Source organism: Poecilia mexicana, unplaced genomic scaffold (genome assembly GCF_051168715.1).
Source record: "Poecilia mexicana isolate PSO_F unplaced genomic scaffold, ASM5116871v1 scaffold_22, whole genome shotgun sequence".
Lineage (NCBI taxonomy): Eukaryota > Metazoa > Chordata > Actinopteri > Cyprinodontiformes > Poeciliidae > Poecilia > Poecilia mexicana.
This window is the reverse complement of record NW_028263391.1, coordinates 429,372-447,298: the sequence shown is the minus strand read 5'-3', so window position 1 is coordinate 447,298 and position 17,927 is coordinate 429,372. Positions and strand designations below refer to the sequence as shown.

The 17,927-nt window shown below is 38.6% G+C and overlaps 1 protein-coding gene and 1 long non-coding RNA gene across 2 annotated transcripts in view; one reads left to right on the top strand and one right to left on the bottom strand.

Moving 5' to 3' along the window:
• The window catches only part of LOC106932337 (MAM domain-containing glycosylphosphatidylinositol anchor protein 2-like), a 331,489-nt gene extending 319,571 nt beyond the window's left edge, over nucleotides 1-11,918 (bottom strand). Inside the window, exon 1 of the mRNA XM_088002677.1 lies at nucleotides 11,198-11,918. Coding sequence (XP_087858803.1) covers nucleotides 11,198-11,411 — 214 coding nt within the window. The 5' untranslated portion in view covers nucleotides 11,412-11,918. The remainder of the gene's footprint in view (nucleotides 1-11,197) is intronic.
• On the top strand, nucleotides 4,236-5,535 carry LOC148152686 (uncharacterized). Its single transcript, XR_015761965.1, has 2 exons — nucleotides 4,236-4,563; nucleotides 4,830-5,535. It is a non-coding gene; the product is annotated as an uncharacterized LOC148152686 (long non-coding RNA).
• Nucleotides 11,919-17,927: the final 6,009 nt, after the last annotated feature.

Below are 17,927 nucleotides of genomic sequence, written 5' to 3'. Positions count from 1 at the left end.
TATGGACATAAAGAAAAAAGAAATTGCTCTTGGGGGCCCCCTGGTGGCTGCAGTAAGTCATGCACTCTTTGCCGGTAATATGAGCTGCCGTGCAGCGTGCAGAGCGTATCCAAAAGTCCAAAGCTCAGGTAGAAGATAAGATAGCAAAACAATGTCTCAAAAAAGGATTTATCCTACAGGGAGAATGAAGAGGAAGAACAGAAAAAAAGCCAAGATAAAGGTTTGTTTTAATATGTCTTCATAATGTAATGTTTATAAAAAAGATTTGTGAAGTGGCTAATAGAAAATTAGCGTTATAGTGACCTTGAATGGTCGCTATTACGTGACAGCCAAACATTTCTGCTAGCGTCCTTGTGTGAAGCTAAGTTTTGACTTGAAATTAGTTGATTCTCCTGCTTGGCTCTGTATATTTCTGAGTTTTTTGGCTTCAGAACAGTGTGTTTGATAACGTTTGATAAGAATAAATAAAATTTCTCAATGTTTGATATTGTCTAGCAAAATGTTTTACATCAGGCTACATGGCTGCCTGCTACATATATCGATAAGCTGCTCTAAGCTGTGGTTGGTGATATGTTGTTTGCTGCTGATCATTTATGTGACTAAAACAATATTTTTACATCAATTTCTTAGATATGTGAAACTAATGTTAAAATCATTTCAATGCTCAGAATCACATTCTTAGGGGAGAAAAACTCACCTGATGTAAATTAAATTTTTAGCTATTGGCGTTACGCTTAAGAGAAATTAATTTAATCAAAATATGTCATATGTGTGTATGCAATCCATCTCAAGTCGGGATGCACCAATTGCAGTTTTCTGGCCGATCCCTGGTTACCGATATTTAAAAAGCCTGACCTGCCGATTTTGATTTTGGCCGATACCATTTTTTTTTTGTCTAAAATGTCGCTAAATATAGCAAAAAAGTTGGCAACAGAGGGGTGAATATTGTTAACTATAAACATACAGATATGACCTTGTGGGCCAGTCTGTCAATCATTTAGTCATAACTCACTGCAGAGCAGAAGAGAACACAGGCTGATATTTAAACCTTTGCTGATGAAAATAAGATCAGGGGATAAGATGGGCTTCACATGGAAGTATCAGCTGATCATGATCCCCCAAAATTAAGGAAATCGGGTCTGTGTATTTTCTGGCAGTTTGTTTTTTTCTTTGAAATGAAAAATGAAAAAAAAAAAAAAAAAAAAAAAAAAAACGAAAATAGACTCGTTTTTTCATTTTTCAAACCAAAATCAGAAATCAGATTTTTGGCTCGGAATCCGATTTCCCTTTTAGTACACAAAATGAAAATGGAAAAAGCGGATAACGAGCGGTCAATTTCAATTTTCATGATTTCATTGTTGACAAGCGGTCTTCTCTCTGTCCGGCTTACACAGGGACCGTATCACACACATTATGCAGGGAGACAAGCTTGTTAATTTCAGGCTATATACTGTAGTATTTTCTGCCAGCTGCAAGGCAGTTTAAGTAATGCTCCAGTGAGAAACAAATAATACCAGACATCTGGTCACCGAGAAAAATGGTTAGCCTGAGTTTTTAGTTTGGTTTTTTTATTTTGAAAGGCCAGAGCACCGGGGAGTGGCTTTCCAAACCATCCTGCAGCCATACCCATCTCTGGACCAGCAAGATGGCCACCATTGCACTGCACCACCAGCAGCGAAAAATGGAGGTAAGTTTGTCACAAAAAGTTGTTTTAAGATGCTTTTAGGGTAGAAAGTAATCCTCATAGCTTCATTTACGCACTTAGTTCATGCACTTTCTTTGAAATGTACTCCAGAGTTTTCGGAGCAGCGTAGCTCCGCTAACTGGGCCAGGCGGCTCCAGGCTCAGCGGCCGGGTGGAGTGTGTTTACCCCGCTAACTGCGGCCTGATCTCGGCAAGTCACCTTGTCATATTCTGCTGCTTGATATGATGACCTGTTTTCTTTCCCAAACCCTCTTCCATAGCAAATATTTATTTAGTTAAGCTTTTAATAATCTAATTGGCACATTATTTCAAACATTTCCTACCTGGTAGAAATAGATACATTTTTATATTTTGGATAACCTTTTCTGCGTGCTTGTTCATAACATACTGGATTATAATTGGTATGCTAATGCTATTCAGAAAGGAAAAACTAAAGGCTTTGAATGACGGGCAGAATGCTCTAGTCGCAGTTTAAAAGCTTTTTTTTTTTTTTTTTTTTTAATCAAAGCAGATTAAAGGTTGGTAAAAAAAATTGGGTGGACTAGCCCTTTAGCCATTTACTGAATCGGAAGCTGCATTTAGAAGCCATTAGCTTCATATACAAAACAAAGTCGGAGTATAAGGTTTTCTGTGTGAAGGTATAATGATCAAATCAATTACATGCCGATTTGGACGAGTTTGCAAAAGCAAACTGTGCCGGACAGAGAGGACTTCCGGGTCAGACCACTTGTCAAAAATGAAATAATGAAAATCGAAATTGACAGTTCATTATCCACTTTTTCCATTTTCGTTTTGTGCACTAAATCAGAAATCGGATAACAAGCCCGTTATCCAATTTTGGTTTAGTAAACGAAAAACGACTATTTCTGTTTTTTCATTTTTCATTTCAAACGAAAAAACAAACTGCCTGAAAATACATGGACCAAATATGGGTGCCCAGAAATCGACTTTCTGATAAATGTATCCTACATGGATAGGATATAATGTAAACAGCACTATCAGAGATTCAATAAGTTTATAGCAGGTGTGTGAATGATCTAATATTCTAACTGTTGATTCTAGCAATCAACATTGTTAGCAGAAATAAAGGGCTCCAAAATCAAATTTTGCCTGATGATCACATCACGTTTGGTGTGAATGCAGCATTAGGCAACCTGGGATAAATATTCATCCTTATAATGACTATGAAACCTAAGATATTCACTGAATCTAATAGGTAATAATTCAACAAATACGTTTTGAGGAACTGTGATGGACTGGCAGCCTGCCCAGGGTGTACCCCACCTCTCGCCAATTGACCACTGGGATAGGCTCTAGTACCCCTCATCACCCCACATGTGATAAGTGTGTTGGATAATGAACGGATGGATGGATGTCTTGAAGAAATAAATACATTTAAACAAGAAAGAGGTTGCCATCTTTGAACCAGATCATTTTAGAAAAAAACTTCTTGCATTCAATGTTTTTTTAAATCTGGAAATCAAATGTGTCCAACTGATTTAAAAGGTTCTCTCCATGAACTTGTTCTGATCTAGTTTGCTTTTCAGTTTACATAATTAATTTCTCTCCAATGTCACCATGTACGGTATTTCAATAGAACAGAATAGAAATATCCTTTACAGTCCTACAAAGGGAACATTTCTATGCAACATCAGCAAAGCAACATGGAATAGCAGAAGATAAACTCACACAAATAGATAAAAAATTATATACAAACAGAATAAAATACTGTACACTTCAAAATTTCAATTGAAATACGTTGTAGATATTACAATTCTCCACTCTAGAGGAGTGTGCAACTGAGTTAGTTAATTTAAAAATAGTATACATAATATGCATTATTCTTTGAGCATTAATTTTATAATTAGTACTGCAAAAAACTATGCAATAGTAATGCCCAGATACCAGCATGGATATTAACACTTACTGAGTTTATTGGGAGAAGTGATGCTTATAGAATGGAACAGCTGCTGGGAGGAAAGATTGCCTATAGTGCTTATGCAGCAGTCTGTCACTGAAGAAGCTCTTCAGTTCAGCAACAGTTTCATGCTTGGAGGGGGAAACATTGTCCATCAGTGATGTCATTTTAACCAGTCCATCTGTCACACACTACCTGCACTGGGTCAAGGGAAAATCCAAGCAATGGATATGTTGTAATGGAATACATTGTTCCCAATGCTCTATCGCTGCATTGTTAAGAAATATACTTTAATTTAATGATATTTAACAGCTTTATTAATTTTTGTTTTCTTGAACTGTTTCATAAATGCACCAATCAGTCCCTGAGCCATGACACACATTTGTTGAGAGACAGAATATCAATAAAGTCACTAGAAGCACCACAAATCATGACTGTAAAAAAACATTTTTGCAAGACAACTTTTGGACTCCCATTGACTTGGATTCCTCTGGTAGAATTTCTGCAGGCCAATCAAAGAACAGAAGGAAACGTTAATGGTAATGTCATAGCCTCTTCATAAAAATAATAGTAAATTAGATAAATAGGAAATAAATGAATAGGAAAATAAATAGGGAATTAATCGATCTTAAAATTGTTATTCTCTTATTCTGAAGGGTCACATTTATGTGTAACCCACGTGACTAGCTTCAGCCAATCGGGTTGCTACGTTCTCTGACATGAGAGAAAGCAAGCAGAGAGCGTAAAGCAAGCAGAGAGCGCAGAAGCAAACGGGATTGTGCTGAAAAGAAAAGACAGATAAGAGAAATTGAGCACTCGTAGCTGATTTGCTGTCTAAGACGAGTTTGTTCTTTTTATTTCTGGAGAAGGAGCTTTTCCCATATTTTTCTCTCACCCTGACTGCGTTCGGGATCATTTTTTGTGTTGTGGAACTGGACTTGGTGAGTTGAAAGTGTATTTTGTTTCTTTTTTTTTTTAAAGATAATGTATTTGTTAAACATTTATTTAACTTAAATGGAAAGCTGAAGCGAAGGCTGATCAGCGGAGGCATCGGCTGTTGCTCTTGGTGCTAACAGCAAGTCAACTGAAAGTCAACAGGAGTAACAGCTGATCCGCTGAAGCTAACAGCTGCTCTTGTCAACAGAAATTCAACGGCTTATCAGCAGAGGAGCTAACCGTTGCTAACTGTCGCTCTTGTTGGCAACAGGCTTTTTTTTGTTGTTTTGTTTTGTTTTGTTTTGTTTGTCGTTTTCGTTCGGCTGGGATCTGGACTAAGGAGTCTCGGATCGTCACTGAACTGAACCCTCCTAAAGAGTCTCGGATCATCACTGAACTGGATCTTCCTAAGGAGAACGAGATGGCGAGCCAACCCTGGAGCTAAAGACCATCAAGTAGGAGCTACGCCTTCTGCTGGACATTGCCAACCCTGCAACTTGGTATGACCTGCCCATGTTGTCATGCGTATTAGCAGTGGGTCACTGAAACAGAATTAACTGTTGGATCATCGGAAGAAACAAGACATCAATCTGAAGCACAGTTTGATCTGTCCTTTCTGAATTGTTCTGCTGTGTTGTTGTTTTGCTGTTATTGTTTTTTTTTAACTCCTTAAGGGAAACACCAAAGAATTAAAAATAGATTAAACAGATTAAAACAAACTGTAAATCAAAATAGATAAATAGTATTAACTAGAACTTAAATAGAACTAAATAGTATTAACTAGAACCTAAATAGAACTATAACCTAGGTAAAATAAATAGTATCCTTAATTTAGATTTATAAAGTACTCTGAAAGGAACTGGAAACTATTTTTCTTTTTTTGAATTTGTGTCATTGTGTGTTAATTGTGTAACATTGTTGTTGTTTATTCTTTTATTGTTCTTTAAACTAATAATAAGCCGGCTGTTTTAACTTAACTTTCTTTGGTCTGTGGTCATTAATTCAAACTACACTTCTCACTACTCCTGTAGCCGAACCTAGCTCTGGTCTTATTACAAATTTATTAACTGTAAACACATAGCAAGTGTTACACTGTTCTAGAATTGTATTCTACCTGAAATTTTAGCAATGGCAGCAGATGAAGTGAACAAAGCCGTTGGTCCGTGTTGACCATGCTTCAGAATACTGAACTAACATCAACACCCACCTCGTTCTGATTGGCTCTTCCCTCTTCGCAGTGAAAGGTGGTTGTTTACAGCGCATACAATTTCTGGTAAGCTTTATAGCATCGAACTTCTGAATTACATACATCATGGATAAACATTAACAATTGGATTGGGTAAAATTTGTATTCTTAGCTCAACACCCATACAGCATTCTAATTTAACTTTGAGCTAAACTGACTTTTTTTAAAGTAGGTCATCATAAGTAACTAAATAAGTAAAAAAGAACTTCCGGTTATGGCCGCAAGCTAGAGAGTCACGTTCAACTTTGCTCTGCTGAAATCTGAGAAAAAGCTGATTTTTCCAACGTGTGTGATCCGCAACTGGCGGAGAGCAAATTTGTCAAATCGCGGTAAAAGAAATAAAGATGAAGGAAAATTGGGGACGTTAGCAAATTTTGCAACTCAGTTGGAAGATGGAGCTAGCATGGAGACCAATACTAGCGTTGATGCTGGCAATAGCAATGAGGCAATGGATAAAGAAATATTGGCGGCAATAAACAATCTAAAATCTGAGTTTTCTGCTTTGCTGGATCAGTACTACTGAAATTCAAACATATTTTCAGATAGATCTCATAAGTATTTGATTGTTCGAGGGTTTCTATTAGTAATAGATATAAATCTGATCATATGGTCAGAATCTGGATGAGCCTCAGTTTTATACACATTTATTCCTCCCTTCCAGGAGAGCAGCACACAAACGTCATTCGTAATTTTATTAGTTTCATCTTGTACATATCTGGATATATCTGAAGTCAAATGATGTTGCTTTTTCTTGCCTCTCTGCAACATTCCAGACTTACTCTCATATTGATTATTTCCTAATATTAGAAAACAATTATCTCCAAAATACAAAACTGTTATAATTGTATGGGAAAAAATCTCATAAAACATGTGGGAAGATGGGGCTTTATGTCATGAATTGTGGTTATTGTGGTGAGGATGGAAGTGCGGCAGACCCAGGTAGTAGTGAGAAATGATGGTTTTAATGATGATGATCACAAAGTACAGACGTCCAGGCAGCACAGATGAGAAATGAGGCGAGGTACTCGGACACTGGTAGCACTGGAAGCGCACACAACTGGAACAGGACACACGATTAGGATCTGACAGGAAGCAGGGGACACAGGTGAGTTTAAATACACAAGGAAGGTAATTAGGGGAAACAAGGGACAACAGAAGACAACACAGGAACTAGATAACACACAGAGAACCAAATTCTTACACTTTAATCAAACATCGCTGCTAGATGGAGGATCTATTAAATATTTAGCAAATGAAATTTGCTAAGTTATTTCAGTGATAACATAATTCAAACATCAGCAGGTATAAAGTGGAATGCAATACAAGATTTTAAAAAGGGACATATAACAAGTTATACCTTGTCTAAATCGAGGAAAATACAAAATCTCCAGCGACAAGTTTTTAAGAATAAATCTTTGGAGAAAGAAAAAGAGCTAATGGTCACTAGAGTGGATTATAACAAATTGTTAGTTTATAAAACTGGACCAGATATTCTCAGGTTAAAACAAGTGCATTTGATCAGGGAAAAAAAGTCAGGTAATGTTTTAGCTTGGCAGAAAGAATGAATGAATGAATGAATAACAAGAAGTGAGGAAAAACATACCCTTGATTAAAATGGAGGAAATAACAGACCCTCTACAAATTAATAAAGAGTTCAGAATGTATCATGAGGAACTAAAATCTGAAATGGCTCAAAACTTACAGGTCAAACGTAGATTTTTTGATGAACTGGACATTTCCTCTATTTCTCAGGAACATATGGAGGAAGATTTTAAAGAAGATATAAGTAAAGCTATTGATGGCATGAAATCTGGTTGGGTCCAGATGGTTTACCAATCTTTTGGACCAGTTGTTCTGGAATAGAGGCACATCTAAAACATGCAGAGCAGAGCAGGGGCCTGAGGACTGGACTTGAGAAGCACTGGCCTAGATGGTGAGGAAGCGTTCGACAAGGTGGAATGACCTTATTTTTTTGATGCATTAAAAAAAAAGTTTGGCTTTCGTACAAAATTTTCAACCTGAAAAAACCCTACCGTTAACATTTCATTACCCAAAAACATCAAAATAGGATTTCCTTTATCTGCTATTCATTTTAGCTATTGGACCACTAGCAACTTCAATAGCAAAAAATTGTTGAAATAATTATATTCCTCCAATAATGAACATAAATTACATTTATGCAGATTATGTAATTGTATTTCTCTTGCACCTCAGTGTATCTATTCCAGCTGTTTTGGATGCCATTAAAACATTTAATGTTAATAAAAGCAAATCAACTTGCTGTTAGTCTCTGAGAAAGAAAGGAGAAACCCATCAAAGGTAATACACTATATTGTCAAAAGCATTTGCTCACTTATCCAACTGATCGGAAACAGGTGTTTCAATCACTTCCATGGCCAAAGGTGCATAAAATGAAGCACACAGACATGCAGACTGTTTTTACAAATATTTGTGAAAGAATGGTTTGCTCTCAAGAGCTCAGTAAATCCCGGTGTGGAATTTTTATAGGATGCCACCTGTGCAACAAATCCAGTCGTGAAATTTCCTAGCTTCTAAATATTCCACAGTCAGCTGTCAACTGTATTATAGGAAAATGGAAGTGTTTGGGAACGACAGCAGCTCAGCCACCAAGTGGTAGGTCACATAAACTGACAGAGTGGGGTCAGTGGATGCCGTAGCACATGATGGAAAGAGGTCACCAACTTTCTGCGAAGTCCATCACTACTGGCCTCCAAACTTCATGTGGCCTTTAAATTAGCTCAAGAACAGTGTGCAGAGAGCTTCATGGAATGGGTTTCCATTAGGGCTGAAACGATTCCTCGAATGATTCGAGTACCTCGATTACTAAAATTCCTCGAGGAAAATTTACCTGCCTCGAAGCTTCGTTAATTTATGTTTTATTAGTTAGCGCACCGTGTTCCGGCCGGGACTTCATTTGCGTTGCGCGGAGCTCTCACTTCCGCCTCTGAGTTGTTGACAAAAGCTAAGTCTCAGCGGCATAAAGTCCAATCTTCAAGATTGGCCTGTGGGGATTTTATTGATTGATGATAATGCCCGACTTTTTATCGTTTTTGGGGAACCAATAACCATCCTTAAAATGACTGGGGGGATGCCTGGAGTACGGCAGCATTTCTCCTCCTGGGCTGCTGGTTGAAAGCGAACGGCGGGAAGAGCGCTGAGGTGAGCGGATAGCCTGAACAGGGCGGGCGGCTGAGTAGCTGATGCTTACCGTGTAAATGTAGCTTTACCGACGAACCGCACAATAAATTTCATATCCCGGTCTGAAGAAACGGGTGGCGGAGCGCATCGTACATGGCTGGTAGATGAGTTTCTGAGTGTGACCAGTGAAGGTGTCGTAAATATCCCGTATTGCTTCCCCCGTGTTCGTCCCCCGGTCTAACGGTTCGTCAGTCCGCTGGTCTATTTCCTCCCCTTCACCCCATCTTACGTTCGTTCATTTGCCCTCTCCTCCCACTCCAGGCGGCATTTCCCGTATTTTCAAACCCAAAGCGTGACAGGTTAGGTGGCAAGGTGAGTTTAATTAATCTATTAAACTCACTGAAGATGAATACATAAACTAAAAGCTGGATTGTAGACATTTTTTATAAGCATATTTGTGAGCCTGCCTCTTTGTTATTAAATTCAATATAATTTCAGATTTTTCTATAACTTTTCTTCTGGTTAACTTAGAAAGTGAGCTATTATTGTTACAGGTTAGTTTTCTAAACTACAAAAAAGCAACTGTTAGGGATGCTCAAATATGAAAAATTGGACTGATATTGATATCTGATAGTAACACCGGTATTATGCCAGATTTACCAATATTTCATTTTAGAATTTTTTTTATCCGATTACTCGATTAATCGTAAGAATAATCGATAGATTACTCGATTACTAAAATATTCGTTTACAACAGCCCTAGTTTCCATGGTAACCAGCTGCATCCAAGCCATACATCACTAAGTGCAATGCAAAGTGTCGGATGCAGTGGTGTAAACCTGCCACCATCTGACTGCACTATTTTTCAGGAGATGGGCTTGGCGCCTTAGTTCCAGTGAAAAGAACTCTGAATGCTTCAGCATACCAAGACATTTTGGCTAATTCCATGTTCTCAACTTTGTGGGAACAGTTTGGAGCTGGGCCCTTCCTCTTCCAACACTAGTGCAAAAAGCAAGGTCCAGAGTCTGGCGTGGATGAACTTGACTGGCCTGCACACAGTCCTGACCTCAACCCAATGGAGATGAATTAGAGCAGTGACTGACAGCCAGGCCTTCACTTCCAACATCAGTGTGTGACCTCACAAATGTGCTTCTGGAAGATTGGTCAAACATCCCCATAAACACACTCCTAAACCTTGTGGACAGCCTTCCCAGAAGAGTTTAAGCTGTTCTAGCTGCAAAGGTGGACCAACATCATATTGAACCCTATGGATCAGGAATGTGATGTCACTGAAGGAAGTGGAGCAAATACTTTTGGCAATATAGTGTATTTCAGTTTAATGAAGTTGAAAAAATGAATTGCAAATTACATTTAGGTCAAATTATTAATCTTTACTGGATAAAATTACAAAGTAGATTCATAGGGGGATGCCGTTGTCACTTATGAGCAGAATCAATGCCATTAAATTGACAGTACTCCCTCTCACACAACCTGATGACTTGTTTATTTTTATTTTCTATAAGGAGGCTGCTTTTACTAGAATTTATATGGAGAAATAAAGGGACCAGAATTCGACCAGCTTTGTTACACTTCCCATATTGTAAGGGGCGGTTAAAAGGTCCAATCATAACTAAGTATTATTGGGCGGTACAACCGAGATCCATACAATACTATTTAGTGAAGAATGGCATTCCAATACAGAAAGAAATTGAATCTGAAGGTCTAGTATTACCCATGGCATACTCCAAACTCATTAAAAAAAATCTGATTAAAATATTGTTTGAAACAAATACACCAATTAGAAAACCTGAAACTTTATCACAATACAGGCCTATCGGGGAAAATCAGCAGTTTTTACCATAGCCAGCTTTTAAGTAGTCATCACTTCTTGGGCTGCAAAAAAGATTAATTTATTTTATACCTAACTGAGGCAATAGGAGAGATTTTTAATATATATATATATATATAGATATATATATATATATATATAGAGAGAGAGAGAGAGAGAGAGAGAGAGAGAGAGAGAGAGAGAGAGAGAGAGAGAGAGAGAGAGAGAGAATGTGTGTGCAGACCTTCACACATGCGCACACACGCATTCAATACAACCACGCAAATCCCTCACAAGGTCATGCTGGTGTTGGAAGCGTTGGCGTTCTGCTGCAGTCGGTAATATTGTGCGGTGTATGCAGTGCTGGAGCAATATGGACAGTTATAAATATCAATGACGTCCTTACCATACACGCCCTGGCTGTGCACGCCCTGCAGGAAGCTGGTCAACAGCCACATGAGTCCAAAAAGTAAACCCATCTTCTCATCCTCTTCAGTCTCGATTCCCCCCTCCCCCACCCCTCCCCTCGGTTGTCGGTTCGGTTGCCGCAGTTGCCCTTGCTTCCTCCTTCCCTGACGGGGTCTTTCCGCAAGAAATCCGATCCAGATACCAGTTCTCATCCACAAATCACAAATATTTTCTGATCACCTCTCCAACTCCCATTCCCTAGCATCTGCTCCCAGTATCTTTCAGATGGAATTAGAACGTCCGGCTCAGTTCATCCTGGAATTAATATTGGCTGAAAGCGTCTGAAACTGATTAAGAGAATGACATCCAGCAAAGATATCGGGAGAGGAGCCGGTCCTTTAGTTGTGTCTCCTTGGTCGTGACATTGTAGTGGATGATTACTACAATGAGAGAAAAAAGCGACATTCAAATCCTGAATCCGGAGCACCGGGATTCTCAGAAATCCCCACTTGTGGTTCGCTGGTTCTCTCCATCCATAACCTGATACGTAGAGATGAAAAGCCGGCTCCGGTTGAGCTCCGGGTGCCGGCGGCTAGTCAGGGCCCTTCAGGCCGAAGAGGTAGGGAGGTGACTCCCTCCCTGGGAGAGCGTGATGCCGCTAGTGTCAGCGAGGATGGCCGAGAGGAAGGGAGTCACACCGGGGAAATGAATCGCTGGATAGCTGCCAATGACATGAAGACGTCACTAGGCTTTAAATCAGCGCAGCAGGCAGCAAACCTGGCTTCCGGAGCATTATTTCAAAATAAACCGAGATCCCTTTTTACTTAATGCTGCTTTAAAACATTTATTTTACGATTAATAAAATTAGCGCTCATGTTAAAAATGAACATTAGTTCATCATAAAATCATAAGTTTACTTTAATACCAATGAAAAATGTGAAAAATAGTAATTTTTTATTAGGGAGTTTTTGGCAGAACGGCCTGAATTCTAAGCAAAATTTGCATATGCCTAAGGATACATGTTAGTTTGCCCCATGAGACCTTTAGAAAGATGGATTGATAAAGATTTTTTAAAAGTTTTTTTTCTCCCCAATTTGTATGGAAGAATAAAATGGACAAAATTAAATAAATACATAATTAAATCATTAATTAAATGTACCATGACATGAATAAATATTTAATAAAAAATTTTTTGAACACAAATGGGTAACACTATTTGACGGGGTATGCATAAGACTGACATGACGCTGTCATGACCATGAAGATGTTTTCATGAATATTTGCGACTGTTGTCATTAAGTGTCATTCGATAAATAAGGACACTTTTAATGCCAAGTTGACATTGTTTATAATGTCTGCTATAACTAGACATTAACCAAGACAAAAACATCTTTAAAATGACATCACATTCAGATGGCTTTGTCATGACAATTTGACTTTAACCAAGAAATCATAATCTGTCATAAATATGTCAAACTTTAAAAGTTATGTACTTTTAAAGTTACTATTAAATTATTCGTTTGTTAGTTTTAACTTTATTCATATAACAGTGTTCCAGCACGATGTCTTTAAAGCACTTTGAAACTGAAACGACATTATTTAAGTGCAATATTCAATCTCCACCAGTGAGAGGCAGCAGTTCAACTGAAATACAGTCTGCAGAAAATATGAATAAAAAATCTTCAGCTTGCCCTACCCAGCAAGTTACGACGGCCAGACCTCCTGTGTAAGGAACCAGAAGATTGTCATCGAATAGGTTTCTTATTAAATTAAAATTTTCTTTTAGAAGAAAACATTGCCTATATAGGCAATTTTGAAAAAGCCAGAACTGATGGTTAAATGAAGATTTATTAAAGCAGGGGTGTCAAACTCTAGTCCTCAAGGGGCGCTGTCCTGCAGTTTTTAGATGTCCCAAAACACTGGAATCAAATGGCTTCATTACCTCCTTCTTGTGTAGATAATTTCTACACGTCTCCAATTTTACACTGATAATTCAGAAACATTACATTAATGCTAAAATTACATACGGGTGAAATTGTTAATAAAGTTACATTCACTGCCTAACATTTACATGACCTAATTATCCTATTCAGGTGTGATGCAGCAGAGGCACATCTAAAAGTTGCAGGGCAGTGGTCCTCCAGGACTGGAGTTTGACACCTGTGGGTTAAAGCCATCCATGCAACCACTATAAAAGCACCTTGTTGCTGAAAATGTGCTACATAAATAAAATTACCTTACCTTTCAATCATTTTAGGTAATGCTAGCATGGTGTAAGTTAATGTTAAATGTATCACGCCATTACTGTAAGATTAGCCATTTATCTTAACTGTATTTGACAATGTAATAACACTTTATAACTAGTCCCCATATCATCAAGTGATGGTACACTATCAAATGCTGTAATAAAGTCATTAATATTGCTCTTTTTACCTCAAGTGGAATACACTTGACTAGTTATAACTACCAGCACAGTTTTAGTATAAAACTTTATACTTAGTTTAAAGACAAACAAGTAATCCTTTATTTTATTCCACCAAGTTTAACTTCAAGTGCTGCATACAGAATATTGATTAAAAAAAAAAAGAAACTGAAACAAAACTAGAAAAATTGCTGTGTCTTGTAGAAAAGAAGAGCCCCGAGCAACATGCATCACATCGTTATATAGTCACAGCAAGACAAAGACCCTCCCAAAGTCTGATGTTATCTCTACTGCCAGATGGCCACAGAGACACCCTGACCCCCTCCTCATGAACCATCTCTCACCTCTTGGAGGAGATGATTTTATGGCAGGATGAAGAGCTAATAAGGATTTCAGGAGGAACTTTTAACACTTCTTTGTCAGTTCATGGGGTCAGGTCAAACAGGGTACAAACTATACATTCCACACATCAGTCTTTTAAGACAATTATCAGATCAAGCATTTTACCCAAGATGTCTTCTGCTATCACGGCTGCGGAAACAGCTAAACATTATCTGCAAACTTATTTAATGGACAAACACATCTTGCAGAAATACAAAAACAAAGTAGATATAATCAGTAATAAATAGATGGTAAAAAGTATCATCAGTTCCTTCAAGAATGAAATAAGACTGAAAACAAAATTTTCTATTACAGACGCTATTGCCATCGTGCTCCACACACTGCTGGAGCATCTCAGACTTAACACCAACCTGTGCAACTGGACTGTAGACTTCCTTACTAAACGTACACAGAGGGTCAGAGTGGGAAACATCTCCTCCACTCTTTCCATTAACACCGGCGTGCCCCAGGGTTGTGTGTTAAGCCCTCCGCTCTATACCCTGTTCACCTGTGACTGCTCTGCCTCTTCTCCCTCCAACCTGATCGTCAAGTTTGCAGACGACACCACCGTTCTCGGCCTCATCCCCAACGGCGACAAGAGGGACTACAGGACAGAGGTGCAACATCTGGCCTCATGGTGTGAAAGCAACAACCAGGCTCTAAACACCAAAAAGACCAATGAAATGATTTTGGGCTTCAGGAAAAAACAACCCAAACATCACAGACCCTTCTCTATCAGTTCAGAGGCAGTGGAGAGAGTCAGCACTTAAATTTCTGGGAGTGATCATGACAGAGGACCTGTTCTGGGGCACTCACATCGTCTCTGCAGTCAGAAAGGCCCAGCAACGCCTTTTCTACCTGAGAGAGCTGAGGAGCTACCACATCCCCAGACCACTGTTGGTGATCTTTTACAACTGCGCCATCAGTAGTGTTCTGACATGGGTTCCTGGTGTGGTTCTCTAGCTCCTCCAAAGCACACCAGCAGGCACTCCAGCGTGTGGTGAAAACAGGGACAATAACTGGAGCGCCTCTCCTGGAAATTAGTACCATCTACACCACATGCTGTCGACGGAGAGTGCAGAACATCCTGCACGACTGCCACCGCATCCTGCCTATCACTTGTTCCAACGGCTACCCTCAGGTAGAAGGTACAGGCCGGATTAAAAGGCTGGCCAACAGCCTATACCCCCAGGCTATAAGACTTTTGAATTTACAGGATTGTTGAGAAATACCACTGCCCAACATTTACATTACGGTTATTTAATTACCCGGGCTACTTATTTATTTTAATGGGGTTGGGGAGCTGTTTACTTATTTATATTTTGTAAGATGTATATGTGCAAGCACTGGTGTCACTTTTACCTCTTATACATTTTACTTGGAAATCTGCTAATACCACAGTGTTGTATTCCAAACACAATTTCATTGCCTTTTTTGACAATGACAAACTCTTGAAGGAAAACATATTATCGTAGGATATTAGTATCCTACAGCAAGGATACTAATATTTCCTCAAAGCAGACACCCGTGACTACGTCTTGATGCACTGTAGAGTAAATGTATGTATATGTATGAACAGCATCATTTTGTTTCTCAAAAAGCATAAAAAGTTGGAAAAACGTCACATTCACTGTCATAATTCCACCATAGGATTGCATTGTAAATGTGAAAATGGTCAAAAATCTGAACAAAACAAAATCGCAATTATAGACAAAGATTTTAAAAAGCTGAATCATTTGAAGATAGCTTAGTGAGCTGTTTAAAAGTTGAATGGAATTTCTAAGGCTGCATTCACACTGCAGTTTGAAGTGGCCCAACGACCTGAAAGTTTCTCGCAAGCACTGTAGAGGGCACAATAGCATCAGCGTTCTCAGTGTTTCGCCAACCAAAGAAGTGCTCAGTGTTTGCGGAAGTAAACGTGGATGCTCACGGTGGAGCATTGCTTACACAGAACAGAACAGTGATATTTGTCGAGTATTGTGACATTCAGGTTGGATGAATAAGACTTGGACGTTGGGTTGCATTTGAATCGGATACGCATCAGATACATGATCCGTATCAGATTCGCATCAAATAGCCTGGGTCACATTCGAAAAGAATCCAACCTGTGTTGTTCAGCTGGTCATGAAAAGATTGGATATAGGTCTCATTATGTCATAGAAATCAGAATTGGGTCATTTCAGGCTGTGTTCACACTGCAACCTAAGTTGAAAGAGGCAGTAGAAGTTGTAAGCTGTCAAAAAGTACAAAGTTTTTGCTGAATTTTGTGGAATTCAGAAGAATTCCAATCTCTTTCAATGACGCTGAAATTTGCATAAAAGCTTAAATATTCCAAAAAGTTTAGTAGCTTAAATTACCAAAGGTCATGGTGCACTTCTCCAGAAGAAGCTAAATGTTTTTATATATGAATTGTTGAAATCAGCTGAGGTATGCCGTAGTAGTTAAACACACAAAAAGGTGCGGATTAACACCGGATTATTATCCAGTGTTCCGGACCTTTTTTGTGCGGAACACTGGAGCTCATTATTATTAGTTGAAAATTGTCTTATTTAATTTTCTATTTTATCATTCATCTACTTGTGCTGTTGTGTTTATTGTGAAGCACTTTGGTCAGTTGAGGCTATTGTAAATGTACTATATAAATAAACTTTGACTTGACTTGCGAATGCATTCTCACTTGATCACTTATTCTTTCTCGTTGTCTCCATTTCCTGGAAGCAGCTCTTTAAGAAATGTGATTGTGGCTGGTCCTTGTTAGCACCCTTCACACGTCTCTATTAGCTTCCTTTGTCCCCCCACTATTCTTGGGCTAAAATTAGACTTTGTGGCTAAAATTGGCAAAGCAAAGAACACAAGTCACATCAGCCAAATTTCTCAGTAAAAACACAAAGGGTAAATTTGACAGTAGCTTATAATTTGTTAGGAAAAACATCTATTTACCTCCCTTTAAAATATGTTTAAGATTAAGCACTAATCTTACAGTAAGATAGTTTGATATATTAATACATTAATTTACAGCAAGCTAGGATTAGATTAACTTGCTGAAAGCCAACTTTACCTAGAAAGAGAAATATAAGCAACATTATCTATCAATCAATCAAATTTTATTTGTATAGCACATTTCAGCAGCAAGGCATTTCAAAGTGTTTTACATAATTTTAAACAGTGAGAAAGAAAAATAAAAAGAAAGTAATAAAAAAGATAAAAAGAAAAGATATACATTGAAGGCATCAATTGCCATAAGCAACTGTAAACAGGTGGGTTTTTAGTTGAGATTTAAAGGCACCCAGTGTTTCAGCTGTTTTACAGTTTTCTGGAAGTTTGTTCCAGATATGTGGTGCATAGAAGCTGAATGCTGCTTCTCCTCGTTTGGTTCTGGTTCTGGGGATGCAGAGCAGAACCAGAACCAGAAGATCTGAGGGGTCTAGATGGTTGGTACAGCAATAACAGATCTTTAATGTATTGTGGTGCTAAACCGTTCAGTGATTTATAAACTAACAGTATTTTAAAGTCTATTCTTTGAGCTACAGGGAGCCAGTGTAGGGACTTTAAAACTGGTGTTATGTGCTCTATCTTCCTGGTTTTAGTGAGAACGCGAGCAGCAGCGTTCTGGATCAGCTGCAGCTGTTTCATTGATTTATTAGTCAGACCTGTGAAGATGCTGTTGCAGTAATCAATGCGGCTGAAGATAAATGCATGGATGAGTTTCTCTAGATCACGCTGAGACATTAGTCCTCTAATCCTGGAGATGTTCTTCAGGTGATAGAAGGCCGACTTTGTGACTGTCTTTATGTGGCTCTGAAGGTTCAGGTCAGAGTCCATCACTACTCCCAGGTTTCGGGCTGATCGCTGGTTTTCAGTTGTAATAACTGAAGCTGAGCATTGACTCTAGTTCGCTCCTCTTTAGGTCCAAAGATAATAACTT